This window comes from Amia ocellicauda, chromosome 6 (genome assembly GCF_036373705.1).
Source record: "Amia ocellicauda isolate fAmiCal2 chromosome 6, fAmiCal2.hap1, whole genome shotgun sequence".
Lineage (NCBI taxonomy): Eukaryota > Metazoa > Chordata > Actinopteri > Amiiformes > Amiidae > Amia > Amia ocellicauda.
Genome location: NC_089855.1, coordinates 4296729 through 4307685, shown reverse-complemented (window position 1 = coordinate 4307685; position 10957 = coordinate 4296729). Strand labels below are relative to the sequence as shown.

Sequence of the window (10957 nt, the reverse complement as noted above, 5' to 3'; positions counted from 1 at the left end):
GTGCCAGTATGTGCTGTACTGTCGTCTGGAGTAGAGTCGGTGCCACTGTGTGCTGTACTGTAGTCTGCTGTAGAGTCGGTGCCAGTGTGTGCTGTACTGTAGTCTGGAGTAGAGTCGGTGCCAGTGTGTGCTGTACTGTAGTCTGCTGTAGAGTCAGTGCCAGTGTGTACTGTACTGTAGTCTGCTGTAGAGTCGGTGCCAGTGTGTGCTGTACTGTCGTCTGGAGTAGAGTCAGTGCCAGTGTGTGCTGTACTGTAGTCTGCTGTAGAGTCGGTGCCAGTATGTGCTGTACTGTAGTCTGCGGTAGAGTCAGTGCCAGTGTGTGCTGTACTGTCGTCTGGAGTAGAGTCGGTGCCAGTATGTGTTGAATTGTCGTCTGCGGTAAAGTCAGTGCCAGTGTGTGCTGTACTGTAGTCTGCTGTAGAGTCGGTGCCAGTGTGTGCTGTAATGTAGTCTGCTGTAGAGTCGGTGCCAGTGCGTGTTGTACTGTAGTCTGGAGTAGAGTCAGTGCCAGTGTGTGCTGTACTGTAGTCTGCGGTAGAGTCAGTGCCAGTGTGTGCTGTACTGTCGTCTGGAGTAGAGTCGGTGCCAGTGTGTGTTGAATTGTCGTCTGCGGTAAAGTCGGTGCCAGTGTGTGCTGTACTGTAGTCTGGAGTAGAGTCAGTGCCAGTGTGTGCTGTACTGTAGTCTGCGGTAGAGTCAGTGCCAGTGTGTGCTGTACTGTCGTCTGGAGTAGAGTCGGTGCCAGTGTGTGTTGAATTGTCGTCTGCGGTAAAGTCGGTGCCAGTGTGTGCTGTACTGTAGTCTGGAGTAGAGTCAGTGCCAGTGTGTGCTGTACTGTAGTCTGCGGTAGAGTCAGTGCCAGTGTGTGCTGTACTGTCGTCTGGAGTAGAGTCGGTGCCAGTGTGTGTTGAATTGTCGTCTGCGGTAAAGTCGGTGCCAGTGTGTGCTGTACTGTAGTCTGGAGTAGAGTCAGTGCCAGTGTGTACTGTACTGTAGTCTGCTGTAGAGTCGGTGCCAGTGTGTGCTGTACTGTAGTCTGAAGTAGAGTCAGTGCCAGTGTGCTGTACTGTAGTCTGGAGCAGAGTCAGTGCCACTGCCAACCTTGTAGGTGACATTTGTTCCTGTAGGCTGAGCTGTGTGTGTGGCTGGTGATATTGATGAGGAGATGGTGATTTTCTCACGTCTGGGTGTTACACTGTTGGAGTCTCCCTCTTCCATGGCAGGGGTCAACGTGCTCCCTCTGGGGTCAACACCCAGAGTCGTGGCCGGGGCTGCTGTGATATCTGTGGGTGTGGATGGAGTCCCTGCTTCCTCAGTGGGGAGTGCTTGTGATGTGGTTGGTATTCCTGGCTCAAAGGGAAGTGTTGATTTTGTTGAAGTTTGCGCTGTTGTCTTCCCAGGAAATTGTTCTCCAGGGTCAGGGTATGGTGATGTTTCTGGTGTAGCATCAGGTGGTAGGGATGACGTCCTATCTCCCCCACCACCTACAACCCCCACCCCTGTGGCTACTCCAGGGCCCACCCCTGTGGCTACTCCAGCTCCAAGCAATTCACCAAATACTGAGATGACGGTACCAACAATTCCAGCCCAGAGCAAGCCTGCTTTGGAAGAACCAAATTGTTGAAAAGGATTATTGTTCTGACCAGTAGTATCTTTTTCATTATTATTATTATTATTATTATTGTCATTTTCCTTAGTTTTGGTGGTGGTGATGGTGGTGGTCGTGGAAGTTGTAGTCTTTGCAGTGGTCGTCGGTGCAGTCGTGGTTGTGGAGGAGCCTGGGCTGGTGCTGGTCTGGTCCTGTGTGGTTTCTGCGGTGGACTGTGGAGTCGTGGTGTAGGCTGTGGTGGAATTGCAGTTGGCGTGGTCGTCATAAATATCAAGCTCATAACCTATGTCAAACTTGCCATCATATCCGTCCCACTCCTGCCCGTCCAGAAACACATAACCTCCTTCAGCTTCTCTTTCTGCTTCCTCTTCCTCTTCCTCCTCCTCCTCCTCCTTTTCACCGAGGGAATCCTCATCTTCCTCCCAGTCCTCCTCAAGGTCTTCATCCATCCAGGGAAATTCCTCATCCTCGTCCTCCTCCTCTTCACTATCTTCAAGCTGACATAAGCTCACTTCAGTGCTGGTGCTCAGGGTGGTGGTGTCTGTGGGCTCCGGGGTCCCCACTGTCACTGGTGTGCTCATGTCTCCCATATCAGAGTGTGTGGTCTGACTGGGAGCCGTGGCTGTGCTGTAATCGGCTGTTAAACTCTGTGTTGTGGTTTTGCCTGTGGCATCAGCATCTTGTGTGGCGTCAGATGCAATATGTTCTGTATTCAAATGAGGTGAGATGTCGGTTATAGTGCTGCCCATAGTAACGATATCAATCTGTGCTGTGGTTGTTGGTTTGTATGTAGCAACATCTGCAGGGGGGTGAATGCCCCCCTTAGGGTCCAGCTCGAGTGCTGCGTGCTCTCTGATCTTGGCGTACAGTCTGGAGACATAACAGCACAGCACTCTTGCCAATCTGGTCATGTTTGTCCTCAGGGGCTCCTTCAAGGCCGACAGCAGTGGTTGATTGAGACGGTCTTCATTGGCCGGGATAGATCTTATAATCCTGACTCTTGTCTTGGCCTCTGTTGGGCCTGGCTCCTCTCCATCCCCCCAGTGACTCTTGCTCATATGGTCATTCTCTGCACCCCTAGCACCCGGGGTTGCCATCCCAGCCATGCCAGGAAGTGGTGACTGGTGCTGTGTGCTTGGTAACAGTGTATCCTCCTCCTCCTTACCCTTTTTCTCCCACTCACCCTCCTCCTCCTCCTTTTCTCGCTCAGTTTCCTTGCCCGCTGGCCTCGCACACCCAGCCCAGAACACAGACACCCTCCTGGCGACTTGCTTGCTGAGTCTCTCCTCCAGGCTCCTCAGTGTCATGATTTCCCGGCTGAAAGGAGGGCCGTTGGCAAGCCAGTGTGCCTCAGAGACCAGGCTCCCGTTTCTGCACTGACAGCAGAGGGCGCTCCACAAGTGGCTGGGTAGGGGTGTCGCTCCCTTCCTAGATGCCACCCTGTGTGAGGAGGGGGCTGTTCCGCTGACCACATGAGCCACAGCGCAGCGCCAGAGCTGGAGCCGTGCAGACAGAGTGGCCAGGTGACTCTGCCAGGCGCCAGGGTCCATGTCTCTGTGCAGGTGCACCACGGCAGCTGGGGGCTGGGCCAGGCAGATCGCTGGCTCTCTGCACCCACAGAGTGGTGTTAGGGAGACCAGAGAGGAGCCGCTTGGCTCATATTCTCTAAGCAACTCCAGTGCACTGTCCACTGCGTCCGCCCTGCTCCGGTTCACCTGCTAGAAAGGAGAAGCAGGAATCAGCCTCATGAACAGTGGCCCATGGCAGACACCTTCTGTTGGGCTTTCTGTCACAATCAGGATCACAGCTGAACCTGCATCCATCCCCTGCAGCCTGGTCTCCCAAAGGGTGCAACAGGGAGCCCATGTACAGCTACACAAGGGACTCAGCAAAAACAACTTTATAAAATGTGTGCCAGCAGTGTAAAGTTGTGTTGTTTCATGGCATAAATGTTCCTGAAGTAAAATGACCAGATTGTTATTATTTATATTATATTTCTTAGCATATGCCTGTATCCAGGGTGACTTACAATTGTTGCAATATACAGTGGCTCTCAAAAGTATTCACCCCCATTGGACTTTTCCACATTTCAACGTATTACAACATTAAATCAGAATGGATTTAATCAGGAGTTTTTGCAACTCATCAACACAGAAAATGTCCATAATGTCAAGGTATTCTAAATGAATTACAAATACAAAACAGAAAATAATTTAATGTGTAAGTAATTACCCCCTTTGCTGTGCCACACCTGATTGAGCTGTGGTGAAACCAATTGTCTTTAGAAGTCATGTAATTAGTTAAATGTAGTCCACCTCTGTGCATGAAGGTGTGTCACATGATTTCAGGTTAAATACACCTGTCTCTGGGAGATTCCACAGTTGGTTAGTACAATTCATAACAAAATCTACATAATGAAGACAAAGGAACATTCAAATCAAAAGAAAAAAAAAGAGAAAAAAACTCACATCAAATCTCAGCTAGAGTTTGCCAGAAGGCATGTAGGAGACTCTGAGACCAAGTAGAGGAAGATTCTATGGAGGTTTTTGGCTTCAACACTAAGCGCTATGTTTGGCGCATGCCTAACACCCCAAATCATCCTGAGAACACCAACCCTACCATGAAGCATGGTGGCGGCAGCATCATGCTATGTGGATGCTTCTCTGCGTCAGAGCCTGGAAACCTTTTAAAGATAGAGGGCAAAATGGATGCAACAAAGTACAGAGAAATCCTGGAAGAAACCTCCACTCCAGAGTCCAGGGCGCTGACTGACTGCTGCTGCACTCTGCTACTATTGGAATAGTGTTGTCTGTGCTCATGCCAGAACTCATTGCCAGGTGGACCTGTGAGCCAATGATTGGCCACTTTTCACAGGGTTCGTAAGGCTTCAGATGATTGAGAAAACTCAATCTGTCAGGAATGATGAGTCTATTTTAGAAGAGTGTTAGATATAAAAAAATATAACATTATTTTGCATTTGAAAAACACTGCCAACAAATATAGCATCACACTTCCCCTTTGGTTTGAGCCCTGCACTCAACATGGGCCGAGATAAAGACATCTGTGAGAGCGAAACCAAGCCACGAGAGGACTGAGCCCTGCCGTGTGAGCGACTGATAACTGCCAACAGCGGGAAAGCAAGAAGCAGATAAGAATATACTGGCAGTCACACACAGAGGCCCAGAGTGCAACTGGGGGTTGGGGGGACTGGGGAGGCGAACACACAGCTTTACAGTTTGCGTGTGTGTGTGTCTGTGAGTGAGTGAGTGTGTCTGTCTGTCTGTGTGCCTGTCTGTCTGTGTCTGTGAATGAGTGTGTATTTCCATCTCTGTGTTTGTGTGCGTGTGTCCATCTGTGTCTGTGAGTGTGAGTGTGTGTGTATTTTATTGTGTCCTATGTCATGCTACATTGTATATTATTCTTGTTTCCTTCCCAGTGTACGTGTATTGGTGAAACTCGTACATCACACTGAGATATTGCTTTAAAGGTACTTTATAAAATAAGGTTATTATAATAACAGTAATTATTATTATTTACCTGGGGCTGGCTGGGGGGGTGCAGTTCCATGCTCTGTCCAGCAGGTAAGCAACATAGAGTGGGAGTTTGAGATCTGGGCTATAGAGCACTGCGTGGCTGAAACCCGAGGTGTTCAGACAAAGGGGTGGCCCTGCCTCGTCCCCCAGCCCCTGTAGGACCTGCTGCCGGTAGAACAGATGTGCACAGCTGGGTGGGTCTGGCAGAGGGCAGCAGGGGTCCATGAGATACAGCAGCAGGAGAGCACACAACAGGGGGAACGCCATCCCACCTCCGCAGCAGGCAGCCCTGCCGGAAAGTACACCGAACAGCATTTACGAAAAAATACACACATGCTGGACTCGACTTTTGTCTAGAATCACAAAATAGTTGTTGAATTTGCCCAGCTGTGTCGTTCAATTGCTGTTGAAAGATTAGTGTTACCTCTTCATTCATTCATGTTTTGACTTCCAGTTCACAGAAATGAATGGCAGTAGCAGAAAAGATTATACCCATCACCCCGTTTTCTAAAACAATCAACATTACTAACACTAAAGAAACCACAGAATAAGTTTGTTTCCAGAGAAATGTATGAAATTCACCACATCTAAATATGCTCAGAATATGTATTGTGGCATAGTACCTTTATAGCACTATAAAGTAACAATGCTAAAGAAGTAGTAGCCATATACCAATATCAGAAATTGACATATTTGATGTCTCTACCTGTGCAGTGAGAGCTGGCAGTGGGCAACAGTCTGGCAGGTGTCTTGGGGAGCTGTCGGTCCTGTCTTGCACTGTCCTGTGTTGCAGTTTCTGAGAGAGAGAGCAGTGTAGTCCCTGATAAGCACAGTGTCCTTAGAGAACAGAGAGGAAGTCTATAGGTGATGCAGACTAAATCAGCATCAATGCAAAGTATTGTTTCACAAGTTTACAGACTTTCATCAAAGACTTTTTTATTTTTTGTATACAGCCCATAGTGGTAAGCTTGGATACCTTTAATTATTGTGCTGCCTGGACTATGGAGTGACCATCATTTCTCCTCAGGTGACCCCAAGCATGTGCAGTGGGCCTCGTGTGGGACATGTCGCTGTCTCAGTACAAGCTAATTGAAAAGCAGGACAGATGTGTCCATGGGTCACTTCAGTGCACAAGCACACAGAGGGAAGAGTAACAATTATATTAAATTGAACTCTATGGGACAATTCCAGAAACAAAGTAATTGGTATTGCACACAGCTCTGTTCTGCTGCAAGACACTGTAAAATAATTATCCCCATGCTTTCAGAAACATAATTATTATCACCTAATAAAATACATTGTCATTGTTTTAGGTCTCCTTTAATTGAGTACAAGCAGGACCAACTTCTGGCCAGCCTCCCCACTCCAAACCCACCTTGTCGAAATCACACCTTTTAAAATGATCTAAACTTACAACATTGCATTTGATATAAAACAAAATCCCCTTACATCTTAACCATCTCAATAGCACTGCTGTTTTAGGAAGCAGGTTTTATCGCATTTCAGAAATTTGAATTTGAACCTGTACGGTGACAGAACCGTTGAATAGCAGATGAATCCCCTTTGTTGTAATGGGTTTGCTGGTGGTCTGGGGGGTCGGGGTCAGGGGTCAGGGACCAGCCTGGAATTGTAATGGCTGACTCTAGATGCTACATCTCCTTCTCAAAGACAACAACAGATTCAGTATGGATCACAACATGCTTGTAAAACACATTTCAAGGACAGGGGGAAACAAAGTTGTTGATTATATTTTTATGACTGAAAAAATTGCACTTTTCAGGCACAGGGGCTAGAGAGAAGTGGGGGGGCAGTTGAGTTCTGCCAGTCACACAAACACACATGCACACAAATGCACCTACACAAATACTCACTCACACACACACACACACACACACACACACCCCAAAACACACTGCTCAAGCTCCTCTCCTCCGCTCTGTGTCATGGCTCATTTGACTGAGAAAGGGGAAGGGATACTTAGACTTTGAGACAACAGACTCCTGGCTGATAAATTAGATAAATTTCAGCCGTTTACAAGCATTTATTTTAGAAGACTATCTGAAATCTCTGTGGTTTTTGGCAGAAGTGGTGCTTGATTATAAAGATTGCACTGGTTATAGCCATAGACAAAAACCTACACATTTGTCCTTTTTTCCCATATGTTTGTTTAGTGTTAGTATTAATATATCAAATAAAATGTATATTCTTATTATTTGTCGTGTTCTTCTCTTCTGCATTATTAATTGCAATGTGTATATGACTTCTAATTGACCATAACTTTGGCAAGTAAGTATTTTGCACTTGTTAACCGGAACCATATACACTCATTGCACCAGCGGGGACCGTTTTGGAGACGTACTGGATCTGTGGCTAAAAATGGCGGCGACCTTGTGGGCGAGAACGTGAAAAATGAGCACCGTGGAAACTTGCAAGCAGAAAGCCCAGTTTCTTTTCTTCGGATAGTGTTTCCCGTGGCGGGAAGAGGCGACAGACGGCGTGGATTTGAAGCAGTGGAGGCAGGGCTTTGCACGGAGATGATCGCGCTGCTGAAGTCCGCCTCTGTGGGGCTCTTTGCGCGGATGGGGGGCGCAGGTATCTGTTTGTGTTTCTCCATCCGACGTGAAGATGGATAAAGTGTATGCATTTGTAATAGCTAAAATATATGATTATTGGAATAATATTGTGTTCACATCATATGAATAACATAGCCGTGCAGAAGAACTTTGCTGCCGTGGTATCTAAAGGGTTCCTCTATATATTCCCATTGTACAGTGTAGACACATTGTGGCCTCTCCAGACCAATTGGTGTGTCGGGGAGGTAGTCAGTGCACATGCTGAACGTCTCTCTCTGGTCAGGGCTCTTCCAGAACCCACTGAAGGTCCTCTCGGCTGGACTGAAGACCTTTGACCCTCCCCCTGACTTCAGTGGTAAGACTAACCGGTGCACTGACACAGTGACTGACTCGTACCCGACCGATGCACCTATACTCTGACTGACACCCCCCTGCCCCCTCTGCCTGTAGATGTGGTTCTGCCAGAGCGCACAAAACTGAAGTTCGTCAACAAGATTCCCAACTTGAAGAGGGCCAAGAAGGAGATGAAGAAGCTGAGGGACATCCAAGGCCCGGCCCAGGCAGCCAACACCTTCACCCGCGGCCAGTATGGCATCGTGGTGAGTCCTGCAGCCAGTGGCGGGTCAGGACAGTGTACCCCTGGGGCATCTGTGTCAGTAGTGGCTCTCATTGGAGTTGCTGCCGTCCTTGTGTCTGTATGAAAACGAATGTTGCTGCATTATTTACAGCTGTGCGTTTGCTATAGTTCTGGTTTCAGAACCTTGTGGTGTTTTGAGCATTCTGTGAAATCCTGCCTTGTTCTTGTATACAAATATGTATTATTCTTGGTGAATGTTAGACTTCCCTCCACTGTAATGTATAGCTGTCCAGAAGCCACTGCACGTAACCACCTGTGTCTACCTTGAAATGAACATGTAAGCTTCAACCCCCTCCCTCTCTCTCTGTTTTTGTCTGTCTGTCTGTCTGTCTGTCAGGCGCTGGGCGGGGGATACCTGCACTGGGGCCACTTTGAGATGATGAGACTGACCATCAACAGGCGCATCGACCCGCGAACCACCTTCGCCTGCTGGCGGGTCAACGCGCCCTACAAGCCGATCACGCGCAAGGGGCTGGGCCAGCGCATGGGCGGGGGCAAGGGCGCCATCGACCACTACGTCACACCAGTGCGCTGCGGGCGGCTGGTGCTGGAGCTGGGCGGCCACTGCGAGCTGGATGAGGTCAAGCCCGTGCTCACTGAGGTCGCCAAGAAACTGCCCTTCCCTGCCAAGGTGTGGATGCTTTACAGTCTAGTCTTTACAGTTGTGGCACAGCTCCGGTCCTGCAGGCCCACAGTCTAAAAGGAAAACGGGACGGATAACTCGGACATTAGGTGCTCATGGATAAGAATACATTTTATTGTGCTGATGACGACTGTGGGTCTCCAGGACCAGGACTGAGCGTCACTGATTCATTGCGAGTTGATTAAGCTTTATAACTCGATAAAACACAATGTTACCTGATGTTGTGTTCTTTCAGCTCACCCTGCCTGCGAGTTCTGTAATCACCTGCTCTGTGTGTTGCCTATTATCACCTGTGCTGGTTTGCTGTGTGTGCAGGTGGTGAGCAGGGAGAGCCTGGCAGCCATGCAGCAGGAGGAGAGGGACCGGGAGCTCAGCAACCAGAACCCCTGGACCTTCCAGAGAGTCGCCATGAGCAACATGCTGGGCATCCGAAAAGTGCTGAGCCCCTTCGACCTGCGGCACGGCGGCAAGTACACGGGCAAGTTCCGGCTGCCCGAGAGAGTGTGAGCCGGCGGCGTGGCCAGAGTCCCCACTCCTGCTCTGGGTGCACCACACTCCCCCTGGCTGGACCTGTGAGTCTGAACTGAGTACACACTGTGCAGCAGGAGGAGATCAGAGAAGAGGGCTTGCTGGGTGGATGGCGCACTGTAGCTCACTGTTGTTCCAATGGTCGATGTACAGCTGCCCGGACTGGATCTTCTGTCCAACCTGCAGTGGTGTTCTGAGCTTCTGGTTTGAAGATGGGTCCCTACATCCCTTCAGCAGAGGAACCCCTGTGGTCAGATTTGTATTTAAAAAATGAGTAAAAAACAATAAAATCTTTCAAGAAGATACATACAATTGTGTTAATTGAATAAAACTACATTTGCATTAAATCGGTTGCGTACACCAGTATGTTCTCAACCAGTATGTTCTCATCGTTATTTGCAATGTTACTCTGACTTCATAGTTGCTTTTGTTGTTTTTGTGGGGCTCAGACTAACTTGGTGGTGAACTGGCCACTTTGATTAGTGCATATAAACATTCACCACTCTTTACTACACTTGACCAGACACTGAAAACACCTGAATCACAGCAAGTGTGTACATGTTCAATAATGGCACAAAACACTTTAAAACATTGGAACCGTGTCTGTAATGTAACTGCTGCAAATCAACAAAATTTCATAGGTTAATTTTGTTTTGGCTTTCCTCTATTGAAGTCCAACCTGCGCTGGTATTTGTGTAGAAGAAGGAGTAAATTACAACTCCTAATGTGAATGACCAGATTATAATTTTCTGAAGCATCTGTTCATCTGTCCTATATCTAGGAAATGTTCACCGACGGATTGCTCACACAGTGTGGTATTTTGTCACCTGAATTAATTTAGATTTGCACAAAGCAAACACTCTTTTTGAAGATGTTTTGAGACCACTACCATACAAGTGTTATGGGTGATCAGCAACACACCATCAATAACCCAACTACATAACCCAAGTAAATAAATCTTGAGGATGGGGAACCTCACTACCACCCCTTCCCCTGGCAGGTTCGGTCAGGATCCCAGGACACACCACGGACTCTGGTAAGTGAAATGTGCTTATTTTCTCTCAGTAAGTGCACAGGGCAGAAGGTGAATAAGGGGAAAATACTCCTAAAATAAACTTCTATAACTGGCTTTAATAGAAACAGGCCATTAAATTAGGTTTGTTTCTTCTGTAATGAAAGCAACACATGAAAAATCTATTGAATTATCAAAGCAAACAGTAAATAAAAAAAGATAATACTTCACAATAATTGAAATAAACCAATAAGTAATAATAAAAAATGGAATACATAAGGTCTGTGCTCTGGCACCTTACATAACATTACATGAACAAAGAGCCATTAGTATCAGTATGTCGCGACCGGCGATCTGCAGTAGTAGTAAAGATGAGTAATGCAAGTGTTCTCTTGTTCAGGTCTTTCCCCGCACAAAGA

At 47.7% G+C, this 10957-nt stretch overlaps 1 protein-coding gene across 2 annotated transcripts; it reads left to right on the top strand.

The window, feature by feature from the left end:
* The first annotated feature begins 7476 nt into the window (after positions 1-7476).
* Positions 7477-9873, top strand: mrpl16 (mitochondrial ribosomal protein L16). 2 transcript variants are annotated; one of them, XM_066705821.1, is made up of 5 exons: positions 7477-7737; positions 7918-8073; positions 8169-8317; positions 8693-8986; positions 9314-9873. In XM_066705821.1, the coding sequence occupies exons 2-5, from the start codon at positions 7977-7979 to the stop codon at positions 9503-9505; spliced, it is 732 nt and encodes a 243-aa protein (XP_066561918.1). In that variant the 5' UTR covers positions 7477-7737; positions 7918-7976; the 3' UTR covers positions 9506-9873. The 2 variants fall into 2 exon arrangements, with proteins under 2 accessions (XP_066561918.1, XP_066561916.1); XM_066705819.1 differs by having other exon boundaries at positions 7481-7737; positions 8002-8073.
* Positions 9874-10957: the final 1084 nt, after the last annotated feature.